Here is a 14,934-nt window from a genome sequence, read left to right as displayed (position 1 = left end):
TTCTGCTGGCATTTCATTTCCTTAATGTTTGTTTGCGTCACCTCTCTGGTTCACTGGATTGCTACTATTTATGCTTTCATGGACTTTATCTTCACAGTTTACTATATCTTGTAAAGACTTCTCCACATCTGTTTGGCCAGCTGTACTGGCTGTTTTTGGCAAGGTCATCTGCAGTGCACACCACAGGGTAGTGCGTGCTTTCCGAGTAGCCACACACATCTCTTTAATTGCTGAAGCAAGGGCAAAAACATCTATAAAAGAAACATTCAGGGCCAGTTCACATTAGATACCATTTAAGTAACCCTTAATTCTTAAGACCCAGTGCTGTGCTACTAAATGATCAAACATTATTTTTATAAACGAAGGATGGGTATTGACTGAGCTAACCAAAGTACTTGACGTAATATTTAAAAGTGTTAATACTTTATTTCTGACTTGTATGACAACTATGCTTTGGGTAGAACACAGACTTTGACAGAGTTACTATAATTAAATGGATAGAATAGATCAAGGTACTTTTGGAGTAGATTATGTCGGCAGCATTTACCAATTTATTCTTTAGATAAGTGTAAATTATAGCACTCTAACCTTTTAACCTTAGAATCTGATTTTATTAACATTCAAACTATCTCATTGCCTTATCAGAAGAATTTGCATTAATATTTGTACCTCTGTCATCTTGGCATCTAGGAACTCCTTGCCTTTGTCGATTTGAAGCATTAACAATTTCATCCTTTCTACGTGACTGTACAATGTGAATGGACTCCAAGTGTCTATCAAGAGCAGTAGAGATATTGGCATGAAGGGGAGAGCTTCGAAGACGTTCCATTTTGCCTAGTAAAGTCACAACCTGAGGGAAACATTTTAAATTTTGATAAGGGCATGTAACCACATAGCCTTGTCATTAACTTAGGTAAAAACATATCTTCAATACTGTGTCCTGATATCATGCTGGAGGAAACAAAGATGGAAAGTCAGTCTTCAGTACCTACTTGTATATTAATTCTAAAATCTTTCAGGTAACCAATTAATGAGAAAAAGCAACAATGAAAAAGTCAAACATTCAAACATTCCTATGTCATTAACAGTAAATGCAAATATAGATCCGACACTGTTTTTGGCAGAGTAGCCTGCAAATAGTGTTGTGAGGAGGTATTATAATCTAAAGGGAAAAAAAATTAAGCTAAAGGGGAGAAGTCCTACACTGATTAATCCTGACCTCAGCAAGTCTTCTCTTGGCCTCCAATGTTTTCTTTTTGGAAATCACAAATATTCAGATAATGATATTGCCTAGTTGTAGTTTTAAGGCATCCCTAATCCAGAAAATACTTTTTTAAATTTATGTTGAAATAATACAGAATGAATCCTACGATTATCAGAACTAAGAAAAATTAGGAAGTCTCTCAATCTTCTGGTTAATTAAGCTTTAAAAAGGGCACTGATATATTAGATCAGTAAGGAGAATGTTTCATAGTTGTATATACCTAACTTGTTTCAAATTCTAATCTTGAAAGGTAGAGGAAAGAACTTTTTGAATAATTTCCTTTGGGAACTAAATGATTTAAAATTCGCATAAGCACTTGGTGTTTAGTGATTGAAGAGACTAGGAAAATACCTCTCTATTAAGAAGCTAAAGGCACCTGAATGAACACCTCTACCCTCACACTCATACATATTAAGTTTCTTTGGAATAAGTATATGCTGGTTCAGGCCCATGGAGAAAACAAAAGTGTACAAGTATTAAATATTTTGCTCCCAACTGTACAACCACCTAGATCCTTGAAGGGATAACAAAACAACAAAAGAAAAAAAAGATATTAAAAATAACTCCAGTGAACTATCAATTACATATTTTTAAAATAATCATTTTGAATAACTGATCAGTATAAAGAAATTTGCACTGGTGATTTTTAATAAACTTTAAAAATATTTTTTAACTAGCAACCTAGAGAGTAGTACATATGAAAATATTTTTGCCCTCTGTATTATTGATCTAATGTTGCTAAATATACATAAAACAAAATTATTGTAACAGCTATAAACATAACCTAAATTGATGGGATGCATAACCAAAGCTGGTAAAAGTGTATTTCTTAACATCCACAGTCTTTTTATTAGTTTCAGGTATACAAAGCAACATAATAGACATTTACACCCCTCACAAAGTGATAACCCCCCTCCCTCAAGCTGCTACCCCAGTGACATCTTACATAACTGTTAACAATACCATTGACTATCTTATATATACTCCACCTCCCGTGACCATATGTATTTATAGTTGACATACAATATTATTCTACTTTAGCTTCAGGTATACAGCACATTGGTCATGCATCTGTACAGACCATGAAGTGATCCCCTTGATAAGTCCAGTGCCCATCTGGCACCTTACATACTCATAATCTTTACAACATTGTTGATTATATTCCCCATACTGTATTTTATATCCCCATAACTATATTGTGTCTACTAATTTGCACTTTCTAATCCAATATCCACAGTTTTCAATCCTTTAATTTATTGCTGAGAAATGTATTATTAAGAAAAAGGAATTTTAACTTGGAACAGTTTTAAGAAAAAATCATAAAAGACTGAAGTTTTTATTAACATAACATCTGGTTGTAACCCATATCAGTATCTGACTATACCATTGATAAATTCCATTGTACAAATTTACAAATTTGATAAAAGAATCCCACCTGACTAAGGCTGAAAGCTAGGTAAAATCAATCTTTTTCCACTGAAATAGTTCATATCTATATTTTAAAGACAGTATGGTAAAAGTAAGAAACTGATGTTCAATAAAATAGACTGTTATGTTGATTTTTATAATTCCAAAAATTATTCAATCACAGAAGCATTATATTTCACTGCATGCTTTTTCTCAGACATTTTCATCAGATTCTTTTTGGAAAATAGTTTCACTTTTTAAGAGAGGAAGGTCAAAAAAGAAAAAAGAATTTATTATAGTTGATTAGAAAATTCTGAAATTATAAGAGATAATAGGAATAATAATTCGTTAAATTACAAAAGGACTTAACGTCAGGATTCTTTACGTTTGATTTGAAATGATATACTACTTTTCCAAAACAAGGCTATTTTATAAAATTATGCATACCTACATACTTGTTTGTCAGTATTTAATACACTGCTGTGTATACTTAATGTTTGTTGAATTACATGAGTGCAGGGTTAAGAAAATTAAATATGGTAATTCCCTGTTAATTTATCATCTTTATAATGCAAGCACAGCTTGCTCATCAATCTAGAAAACAAATGCTTGTGACAAAGAAATGGGACTTTCCCTATAAATAATATTCAAAATGGTTTTTGCTTTAAAAAATTTCTTTCTGTTGAGGATTAGCTCCACTGCCAATTTGGGTTTGAAGGGGAACCATTTAAGTTACTAAACTTACTTTTTAAATGAATGAGGGGGGCTATTTTCCCTTTCCTAAATATTAATCATAGTTCTAGGACCAAACATGGAAAAGAATATATTTCAGAGAGTTACAGATAAATGTGATTTAAAAATCCTTTAAAACTCTGACTTGTTGAAATGTTTTAAAATCTTATTAAGCAATTTAAAAATCCACTATTGGATGTTTTTATAGCTTACCCTGGCTTGTTCTCGAAGTTCATCCACAATTAAGCGATCAACTCTAGATGGATTGGAAGTCAGCCTTGGAATTGGAGTATTGTTAGTACTGGATACTTTTTTTCCTGGGTAATTCTTGGCAAGGGCCAATTCAGTCTGTAAAATATTATAATTTTTAGGTGCTGAATTTTCCAAATATGATTCAATTGTGAATATTTCTCATAGGCCTAAGCAATAAATTGAAAATTACTCCCTTAAAAACTGTTTTGGTATCAAAAGGCAGCAAATACAAACCACAGTCCCACAGTATTTTTCTGTCATACTTAATAAATAAAATACTTGAACACTCCCAACAGTTTAATACTTTAAAAATTCAAAGAAATTAACTTTTAACCCATTAAGGAAAAAGTCTACTTCATAGGCAAAATGAACTTTACATAAGTAATTTTTTTTTTAAATCACAAGCTTTCTTAGTCTAAGTCACCTAATTAATTTCTTATAGTCGTGGACTTAACAAATACTACTTATTAGAGAATTCGGCTTGGAAATAAGGCAAGTACTCAAACTACACTAAGGTAAACAAAATGAAGATAGGCAGAGGGACACGCTGCCTATCTTCTTAAGTTACTTCTAAATGGATAGCTTTGTGTTACCTTTTTTCTCTCCTTTTCTAATGCTCGCCATTGTTCATAGCACTCTTCTAGACGAATATGAAGTTCACTGGCTGGTCCACTACGGGTTTTAATTGGTCTTTGAAGTCCAAGAGTTGGCACGAAACCAGAAAAGGAATTATCACCATACATCATATCATTAAAATAAGGATATAAATGGCTTAAGTCATCATAAGGAAACAAATCATAAGACTCCAACAGTGGAACAACTGAATGGCCAAATGGGTGGGTGGATCTTAGGGGAAACCCACTTGAACCAAGTTGTTGAAAACTCTGATTATGCCTTAAATCTCCCATCATGTAATTAGAAAAGCATGACGCCTGTGTGTGATTCACACGGCTATTAATATTGTTGTCTCCACTTCCCTGTCTGTGGCTATTAAAATGACCCTGTGCCTCCAACAGATCTTGGTATGTATTTTGAGATAAACCATCTAAATGCTTTGGACCTTCCTGAAGATCATAATGCGCACTCTGGGGCTTGGCTTGAAAATTATGTTTGTTTACATTTTCAGTGATCCCATACTGCTGAGCTGAATAGTTATCACAAAATCCATTTGGTTGCTTTAGTTTTTTATCAGTAACCGATTCAAAGAGGTTTTCTTCTGCAGTCTTTGTCAGTCCTTCCATGTGATTGACAGATTGAATTCTTTCTGCACCATTATAATTAAAATCAAGACTAGTAAATGCCGAAGGGTTTTCTTGGCAATACTTCTGAAATAAATTGCTAGTTGGGTTTAAATTTGTGGATGATAGTTGGGGGAAATCTGAAGAATGGTTAGAACCTTTTGAAGCTGCACTTAAATGACTACTTAATTTCATCAAGTTACCTTGATTTCGATAAGGAATAAGAGTGTTATTTTTTGTTTGGATATTCATCCAAGTTGGTCTATTTAAGTTGATACCTGCTGCAGATGTTGCTGAGTTTGACAATAAATTCACTGATTTAAAATACTCAGAATTTGGGGGGTCAGGTTTAGCAAACTGTTGCTTTTCTGTGACATTAGCAAAATCATTATTAGCTGGACAAGCTGTGTGAGGTTTTAGTCCATATTCTGATTTTAAGCCAAAATCAGCAGTGAATGCTGCTTCCTTTGCAAACTGTTTTTCTGCCAGGTGTGGTGTAGTTTTTGGAAATGTGAAATTCTGTTGGTCAGGTATTGTCTCCTCCATTTTTTTCTGACCTGCTGGTTTAACCTGAAATAACTTTGTGTAGGTATCTGTTTCTACAGTTGGTGTTTCAGGTGTGCCGTTGGCTAATTTTTTACTATCTTGGACACTAAAATTCGAACACTTATTAAGCTTAGCCTTATTAGGATGAGCATATTCTGGATATCTACAATAATCTGCATTTTCATTGTATCTATTAAATTGGGAAAGAAAGATTTCTGCCCTTTTCTGCTGTAATGGTGCTTCAAGACTTTTAACACACATTTTCTCTCTTCCGTAAGGGTAAGTATCAACTCCTGATTCTTTCATGATGTCAGACAGACCAGCTTGTGGTGTGAAGCAGTTTTTGATAAATGGATATTCTTGGAATGTTGTCTTAGCTGTATCATTTGTCTGAATATTGTAATAGTTAGAATGATCGCTTCGTGAAGGGTACATCCATTGTTCTTCAAGGTCTAAACCAGTAAATCCATGATAAAGTTCATCTATTTTTTGTTGTGGTGTGAGATTACTATTATGCAGGTATTGCTTTTCCACTGCTGACATAGTTTCACCACTATAAAAAGCTTGCTGAGAGATGGCTGTATCTATTGGCCTTTTGGTTTCTGTTAAGAGGTCATGGTGATCTGCATATCTGCTTGTGTTCAATGGCCAAACTGACTTTAAATTGGAGGAGCAGGTCCTAGAACAAGTAAATATATTTAATTACAACTTAGGTTTTAAGACTTTATCTCCTCAGTGGAGAAGGAAAGGTTTTCAAAAACATTTATGTTACCCCCCTCACCATTCTCTAATCCTTTCCAACCTTGCCTTATAAGCTACCAAATAATTGACATCCAAATAATTATCTATCACTTGAAATGTGCTATTTGCTCTATAAATGATGTATTTTAATCTTAACATGTCTTCACTATACTTTGCCAAGAGTCACTAACTAAGGCCTGAGGCTGATGACTGCATGATCTTACATAAATTTTTCATCTATTGTAAGCAGAAAACAAGTTTTTCCTTTAATTAGGTTATTAACATAATACAAGTGGTGTTGACCACAATTTTTTCAATGAAAAAAGATGTATTTTGCTCAAACTATTATTGAAATTAAAATATTTTAATTGGTTACATGTGTGCTACATATTTCCCTATTTATGAAATATGGCATTTGGGTAATATGGCTTTCATACCCAAATAAAACAATTAAAGCATATTTAAACATTTTTTACCAGTGAATAAAATCCACATGGATTTCTGGAAAGCAGAAACGATAGTTTTATTCTTTGGGATATAGATATAAAAGCTCCTTGGAATTTATACTCTTTAAGCCAAATTTTAGCTCATGAACTCATGGGAAATAGCTCTGAATTATGCAAGAGTAATTTTCCAAATGAAAGTTCTTAATAGCAAATCAAACCTTAGATTGAAACTTTCAATTGTATGGCAAGGACCTTAACAAATCAAGGCTCCAAAAAACAGATATTTGAATTAAGATGTCTACTGTCAGATGATCCTTTATTAAGTAAAAATAAAAGTTAATAGGGTAATCTACTATATGTGAATTTGAAAGTTTACTGTACACTATATAGCTTATATAATATACTAACCCATCAGCAAAATATGGCTGTGACTTATCTTGTTCTTCCAAAATGTTAGACACAAGTCCATATAAGTCTGTTTCACTGCCATAGTCATTTCTTTCTGTTTGAATCCTACAAATAAATATTACATGTAAGTTATTTTACTCACAATGAAATACAATATATTGATTTTTATTTCCAGAGTTATTCTACCATTATTTTTCTATAAAATATTTGGATTGAATCTATACCATCATTTCAAATAAAGAGGGAACAAGAACTCAAGAATAATTTCTCCTTTAGCATACTGTCTATGCTACATAAATATTTCTCCTTCATTTCAAATCCTATGTCTAGTTCACAATGTATGCTTACCTCTTATTTTTCCAAAACACATGCTATTCATTTTAGGTGACCAAAATATAAATCTCTGACCTATGATACTTAGTACCTTGGCTGCTCTTGAGAGCATGTCTGGTTCTATTATACATCATTCCATCAACAGTTGCTCAGTTTTTTTCATTGTGATTTGAAAACCAGATGGACCCATTGCTCTCTTATTGTGTCTCTTTATACTAAATGCTGGATTAAAAAGTGAAATGTGATATGGTTATTGTCAATACTACAGTGATATTGCAGTTCCTTAAAAGTAACATATTTGGGGGCTATCCCTAAATCTTTGCCAAAGAGATCACTGGAGTTCCATGTACCTGAAATTCTACCTGGTGACTTACTAATACTGTCTAAATAATACAAAATGTAAAAAGCAAATGATGGAAAATTGGTGCCTTTTTACCTCCTGTGGATTTGGAGTGATTTGTTCCTAGAAGTAATATGTTGTTTTAAATTGTAACTTCTTGTTTTCTCATATTTTATTTCTAACATTTCATAATATTAGAAGATTTTAGAAATAATACCTTATATTTGCACGAAACTCAAACATTTCATAACACAAGAAGGGCAAGTATTAGTAATCATTCAGCTGTTGAATGAATGATCATTTATGATATTAAGAAACTTGTATTTTGCAAGGGTGTATGATTTGCCAAACTTTATACGTGCTAAACAAAATGGTCTGCCAACAAGTCTAATGCTTTTTCTACTACATGTTATCTCACAAATATTCAATATAAAGTTTTTCTGTATAATAGCATATTAGTATATATCTAGAAAAATATTCAATGTAATATATACTAAACTATTAATAGTTGTTACTGGGAGATGAGGAGGCAGTGTTAAGGTAGACTTCTACTTTCCCTTATATATTTCTGTAAAGTCTTAATTTTTCAATGAACATGTATCAACTTAAAAAATACTTTTGCTTTTTATAAAATTATGTTAGTCTTTCTAAAATCACTATTTTATAGAGAATTTACAAAAAAATTAAAAATTTTAACAATTTTTAAATAAGATTTTTAAAAGAATTATTTCCTGCTTATACTAAACACACATCAGCCTCTATCAACTGCTCCCTTGTGTATAATTAAAATAAATGTAGATGTCAGTCCCTTAGACTTCTCTTTGCAATAGGCTCCCATAATATTTTATACTTCCTCTTTTCAATCTCACTATACTTGCAGTGCCTAGCAAGTCATCATCATCATCATTATTGTAAGATCTATAAAGGCAGGGATAATATTTGCCATGTTAATGCTAATATTCCCAGTAGGAGAGAATCTGATTCGAGTAGGCCCTTATTATTGGTGGAATTGAGCAGAACAATAATTAAAAGTATCTTATGTTTGATAAAATCCTGTTTATTGTGTACGTGTGAAGGAAAAAAATTTAGAATTGGATGAAAAAAAATCTAAAAATTGTGACTCATTTATATATCTTTCAAAAGAGAACTTAAGATTTACTCACTAAGGGTTGTCTCTAATGAATAAAAAAAAAGTAATAAGCTAACAATTATATACACATGACTTCCCAGTTGAGGGTTTCCTAAAAGTTTGATAAACATAACATTATAATGCCATAGTATAAAAATTAAAATGCTGATCTAGGGAACAAAGAGCTAATCCTATATAATCAAACTAAAAACACTTTACTTAGCCAGAGAAATATAATTTATTAATTTACCTGTTTTTTACATTGATCTGAGAATTAGAAGGCTGTTTAATATCATCTCCATAAGTAGACCATGGTGCATACAAAAGTGAAGAATCTACAGAACTTGAATATTCTGTAGATGAAGAAAGTGGAGTATAGGTCTGCCTTAAGTCAACATTGTCTTCACTCTGAAATTTAAAAAAAATTAGACACATCAATACTATATTTATTACAGAATATTAGTGATATAATACAAAATAGGAGGAAATAACACATGCGTAAGAGCTGGGAGACAAAATCAAATCTAGACTTACTTAAGCTTACTTTACGCTAGGGGTTGGCAAATTTTTCTGTAAAGGGCCAGATAAATATTTTAGGGTTTGCTGGCTGCTACGGTCTCTGTTGAAACTCTTCAACTCTGTTGTTGTAGCACCAAAGCAACTACAGACAATATGTAAATAAATGGACAGGGTTGTATTCCAATAAAATTTTGTTTATAAAAACAGGCTCTTGGCAGATGTAGCCCTTGGGGGATACTTCTTGCTTATCCCTAGTATAAAACACCTACAATTTTTGCAGTTTTAATTTTTTGAACAGAGGAGCATAATGTGGAAACTATCAATGTTACTTTGAATAAATCATTTACAAAACTCAGTCTTAATGCATTCAATCTGTTAAAAAAGTTAATGTACATTTATATAGAATTTCAAAGAAATTCCATATATGTTATTGTATTCAGTCAACCTTGTGATACGGGTATTCTATTTTAAAAGTGAGAAAACTGAGGCTATAAGTTAGTGAGCCAATAGCTAACAAAACTAAAACCCAAACTCAAGGTCTTCTTAATTCTACTCTAGGACCTTTTAAAACAGTATCTTTAATTTTCAGTCTCTATTTCCAAGAGATTGCAAAATGAGATGATATATAAAATGTTATGATCTTTTCAGAAATTTTAAAGATATTACTTCAATTAGAAGAAAAATACTAGTTCATTTTTTTCTTATGACACTTCTATAATGAACTTTGAGTAAATGCAGTAAAACATTTGAATTTTAAGATTTTAATGAATTATTTAAAATCCTGCCTCCTTACAAAATGGATTGAGGTACACTGAAAAATTTAAAAATACTTTAAATAGTAGAATGAATTTAATAAACAACAAATAAAAAAGATTAAGCGTTTAGATGTATTTTATTCTAGAAAAATGCTTCTTTAAAGACGTCTGAAAGTATTTTTAACTGTGCAAATAGGAACTACTAAAACCTGAGATGTAATAACGATAATATCCAAACATAACACAGTAGAAATTATATTTTCTTATAAATACAGAAGAAATATAATACTGGCTAAAAAATTTTTCTAATTGCTTTTATTATTGGTCAAAATTTATACACTGAGAGAAGACATACTTAGATCAAAGTATTCCTAAATTTTTGTTCTTCATAGACATAATTGAAAAACAACATTTAAAATATATGACACTGAGCTTATACTATAGCAATAAAATATGAAAATTAACACCTTCCAATTATCCAATCTCCAAGAATCTCAAATATTTTACAACCATTTGCTTAAATTGTGGTTATGGTGATTGTTTGAACTATACAACTTTCTTGTTTATAGCTTATATTATGATGACTAGTCTAAAGCTGGGGAAACTGAGGCACAAAAGAAATTTTGCTAAGAGTGCCACTAAAAACTACCTTTCCAGATGTTAGAACTTTTACAAAAGCTTTTACCTTTAGAACCTTTCATAATTTTTTCTTTTAATTCTGAAGTTTTTATCATAGGCCCACCTTGACTCTTTTTTAGGTGTGAAGTATCCAAAGCGACATAAATAATTGTTCATCTTCTTGAAATATTTGCTTAAACAAAAGGAGCATTTTCAGATTATGTAATAAGGAGGTAAATAGTGTTGGAAACTAAATATATATTGGGAGTATTTTTTCAAATATATTTCACATTTAAAAATAAGTTTTCAATAAAAAAATGAATCCTTTTAAAAGATTGATTTAAATTTCAGGTTCTAGGATAAAACAAGCAACTAAAGTAATGTGGTGGATTCAAACATAAATACCTGGATCCTTTTCAGTTAAAACATTTATGGAAATTAAATATGCAAATACTTGGGGTTGGCATATTAATTAGTCTGGGTAACTTCAAAATGCATCACTTATATCCTTGATATACTTAAAACAACTGAAATTAAATTCAAGTAAATTTTAGTAGCGATGTTAACATTACAGAGAGCAGTGGAATGCTGGTCTTGGCTGTGAAAAATCTGGGTTCCACTTGGTCTTTGTCACTTAGAGCACAAAACAAGCTCTGTGAGCCTCAGTTTCTCAGTCTGTACAGTGAGCACAATACAAGATTGTAGTGTGTATTAAATAATTTATTTCAGGATATTGTTAATATATAATAACAATATCAACATTGATGTCCTGCTTAAATGATTTCAAGTAAAAATGACTTACATTGCCCTAAGACTAATAATTTAACATGCCTAACAAAATTAAATGTTTTAGGTGAGGTAAAAGGTAGCACATAATGTAAGACATTGTTAAAGCCAGATAATAAAGGAGGGACAAAAATCTTGTATTTAACAATAAATGTTTGAAGGAAAAAGTATTTTAAGGTCTCAGTAAGAAAATATGGATTTTCTTACATATCTGGCATCATGTGATGCTGAACACAAGATGAAAGCAAGAATCAGTGAAAAAGCTTATTATTTTTAAAGCAAAACATGTATTATGTAAAAACTATTCAAACTGTTACGGCTTTTTGGTTCTAAATGGAGCAATTTAAACACCAATATGAATCGGCTCGGGTAAACGGATCTGATTCAGAATAAATCCTCAAACACAGGGCAATTGATTAATGCACCTGAGATTTGTAGGAATCATAGAAGGAAGTGGAGCCGGTCAGCATCACGCTGTTGAACACATCCGTTAATCTGCTGGCGTCGGCACTGAGGTTCCAGCAGCGATTCGCACCTCCACGGAACGCTACCTTGGGCTGCACGAACAGGAAACCAGAGAGAGACATCACGCAGTGCGAAGTCACGGCCGAAACGGCCGGCGGATGACTGTTCCCCTCGACTGTTCCCCTAGCACAATTCGGAATCCCCGACGACGCTAATTTGGAGCCTGCGCTTCGGTCGCTGGGATTCCCTGCCCTCAGGCTGTCTGCGGGTCGACGCAGAGGCGCCGCCCTCACCCGCCCACACAGGCCTACCCTGCGGGCCACCACCTCAGCGCCGCCGCTGCCCGACGTGGAGGCGACGGCTGTGGCGGCGGCGGAGGCAGCCGGGGCGTCCCTAGTCCCACCCGGTCCGTCCTGTCAGCCCGCACCGCGATCCCCAGTTACGACCCGACCTGTCGCTTCGCTCCTGCGCAGGTCCTGGCGGCACGGCCCGGGCGCCCCGTCGGGGCTCCTCACCAGCGACCTACCCTCTCCCGCCCTGCCGCGGCCTCCTCAGAGAACCCCATGTGCGGATGCACCCGTTCCTCGGCCTCTCCTCACCGTCGCCATCCTCCAAGCCTGGCCGCCACCCGGACCCGGACCGTCCCCACCGGTTACCTCAAGTCCCTCCCTCAGGCCTGAGGGGTGAAGGGGCGGCCAGAGGTCTGCCACTCTCACCTCCATGGGGCCCCCTAGCCCCTCTGGGACTAGGTACAGCTTCTGGGGTACGGGGGCGAGGGGGGCGTCGAGGCCCGGCTCCCTCTGCCCGCACCCCGCCGCTGCCGCCACCGCCGCCGCCCCGGGCGCTGCCTGGAGCGGGTCTGTGGGCGGGGGAGTGGGGGGTCAAAGCAAGGGAAGGATGGGCGGGGGGGACAGGCCGTTACATGCCAACCCCGGCACGCGACTCGCCACCGCCCCGCCCCGCCCCCTCTTGTGAGGCCCGCCCCCCGCTTCGCACCCCCTCATTGGCCCGCTGCCCAGCCAATGGGCAACTGCCTCCAGGGCCTGTTACCTCCTAGAGACAAGGCCAAGAATGGGCGGTTAGCGGCCCTCGCTCTCCTGCAGCTTTTGAGCCTTTCCCGCTCAAAGTAAACGTGTCCGGGATTGGCCCAGACTGGCAAGCACTAGCCCGATGATTGGCTAATAGGGCAAACAGGCGGGGCGTAGAGAGTGGGGAAGGAACGCGGGTCTACCGGGTGTGAGAAGTGAGAAATAGCTCAGCAACTGGCTGACAATCCTAAACCTATCCGCTGTGAGCCTTGTGCCAACATTTCATGTTTGCCCCTTGCCCCTCCCCAATTCCCAGAATCCTTTGGAGCCACCCAGAGAATAATAGACGTGTGCTCGTTTACAGAGGGTGAGGGACCCCTTTTGGAGCTGCCTGTTGGGACTCCCTTCCGAGGGAGAGCCGGTCTCTGTCGTCAGCCCCAGGCTACAGTGGGTGTGAAGGCATTTTGCTGTTAATATAACTCTTGAACAAAGTACACTTATCCGCACCCAACCAGTCATTTACGTTGGCAGTCCCATTTGGGGATGTGGTATCTCAGAAAAATGCGAGTTTTTGTCTCCAATGCTAAAAAATTTTTTGTGTGCACTGAAATATTGAAGTTGATAAAAGTAAACACAGTAAGCACCTCTAAGGTGTTTATATTTAAAACGAAAACTTGAGAGGCACTCAGTTAAGTGGAAGATGTTCTTATAACTCAGGCACAAATAGAAATAGGGTAGTCGGATGAGTTTTATTGGCCCATATTGTCTTCATAGTTATTTTGGATCTCTACTCAGTTTTGGTTTTAGAAAGCTGACCAGGTGATGTGGCTGTACCAATTACATTTCTTTCCCTACCTCACCCTTAAGTTGCTGACACGGAGCTCATTTCTCCTCCTTGCATTGAGAACTTACTATTCTCTGTCTCTCTCCTGGCGTACCAAGAAGAATTTGAAAAACTGTGCATCTTCTTATATATCTTTTTTATTGTAATAAGATATACATAAGATTTACCATTTTAATAATTTTCTTTTTTTTCCTTTTTTGTCTTGTTGATGATAGCCATTCTAACTGGGGTGAGGTGTATCGCATTGTGGTTTTTATTTGCATTTCTCTGATGATTAGTGATGTTGAGCATTTTTTCATATGTCTATTTGCCATTTGTAGGTCCTCTTTGGAGAAATGTCTCTTCAGGTCCTCTGCCCATTTTTCAATTGGGTTGTTTGTTTTTTTGTTGTTGAGTTTCATGAGTTCCTTGTATATTTTGGTTTAATAATTTTCAAAGTGTATAATTCAGTGGCATTAAGTACATTCACAGTGTTGTGCAACCATCACCATTATCCATTTCCAGAAATTTTTCATTATCCCAAACAGAAACTGTGTACACAGTAGACAATTCTCCATTTCCTCACCTCCCACCCCTGAAACCTCTATTCTACTTTCTGTCACTATGAACTTGCCTATTCTAGGGACCTCATATATAATAAGTGGAATCATACAGTATTTGTCCTTTTGTGATGGTCTTATTCATTTGCATAATGTCAAGGTTCATCCACATATTGTTGAATGTGTCAGAACTTCATTCCTTTTTATGGCTGAATAATATTCTGCTATATGTGTATACCACATTTTATTTACCCATTCATCAGTTGATGGACATTGGGATTATTTTCACTATTGTTAATAATACTGCTACAGGGTGGCTCAGGTGGTTGAAGCACCGTGCTCCTAAAGCTGAGGTCACCAGTTCGATTCCCACATGGGCCAGTGAGCTGTGCCCTCTACAGCTATGATTGTGAACAACAACTCTCCCTGGAGCTGGGCTGGCGGGCTACGTGTGCTGCCAGCACGTATGGTAATTCTGTTTAACGTTTTGAGAAACACCAAACTGTTTTCCACACCACCTGCACCATTTTACATTCCCACCAGC

General features: G+C 35.7%; 1 protein-coding gene across 1 annotated transcript; it reads right to left on the bottom strand.

The window, feature by feature from the left end:
* Positions 1 to 11: 11 nt before the first annotated feature.
* MEIOC (meiosis specific with coiled-coil domain) lies at positions 12 to 12,982 on the bottom strand. Its single transcript, XM_074319415.1, has 8 exons — positions 12,636 to 12,982; positions 11,940 to 12,071; positions 9,087 to 9,244; positions 7,035 to 7,139; positions 4,249 to 6,118; positions 3,617 to 3,751; positions 670 to 850; positions 12 to 251 (listed from the first exon to the last, which is right to left on the bottom strand). Exons 1-8 carry the CDS (start codon positions 12,699 to 12,701, stop codon positions 22 to 24), a joined length of 2,877 nt encoding a protein of 958 aa, XP_074175516.1. The 5' UTR covers positions 12,702 to 12,982; the 3' UTR covers positions 12 to 21.
* Positions 12,983 to 14,934: the final 1,952 nt, after the last annotated feature.

This window comes from Rhinolophus sinicus, linkage group LG15, assembly GCF_036562045.2.
Source record: "Rhinolophus sinicus isolate RSC01 linkage group LG15, ASM3656204v1, whole genome shotgun sequence".
NCBI lineage: Eukaryota > Metazoa > Chordata > Mammalia > Chiroptera > Rhinolophidae > Rhinolophus > Rhinolophus sinicus.
The sequence above is the reverse complement of the archived record's forward strand: the minus strand, read 5'-3'. Positions and strand labels throughout refer to the sequence as shown.

Coding starts and splice junctions, on each gene's coding strand:
- MEIOC (XM_074319415.1), bottom strand. CDS start 12,701: ATGGAGGTGAGAGTGGCAGACCTCTGGCCGCCCCTTCACCCCTCAGGC. Junction 9,245..11,939: donor ATGATTCCTACAAATCTCAG/GTGCATTAATCA, acceptor TTTAAATTTCAG/AGTGAAGACAATGTTGACTT. Junction 6,119..7,034: donor CAGCCATATTTTGCTGATGG/GTTAGTATATTA, acceptor TACTTGTTCTAG/GACCTGCTCCTCCAATTTAA.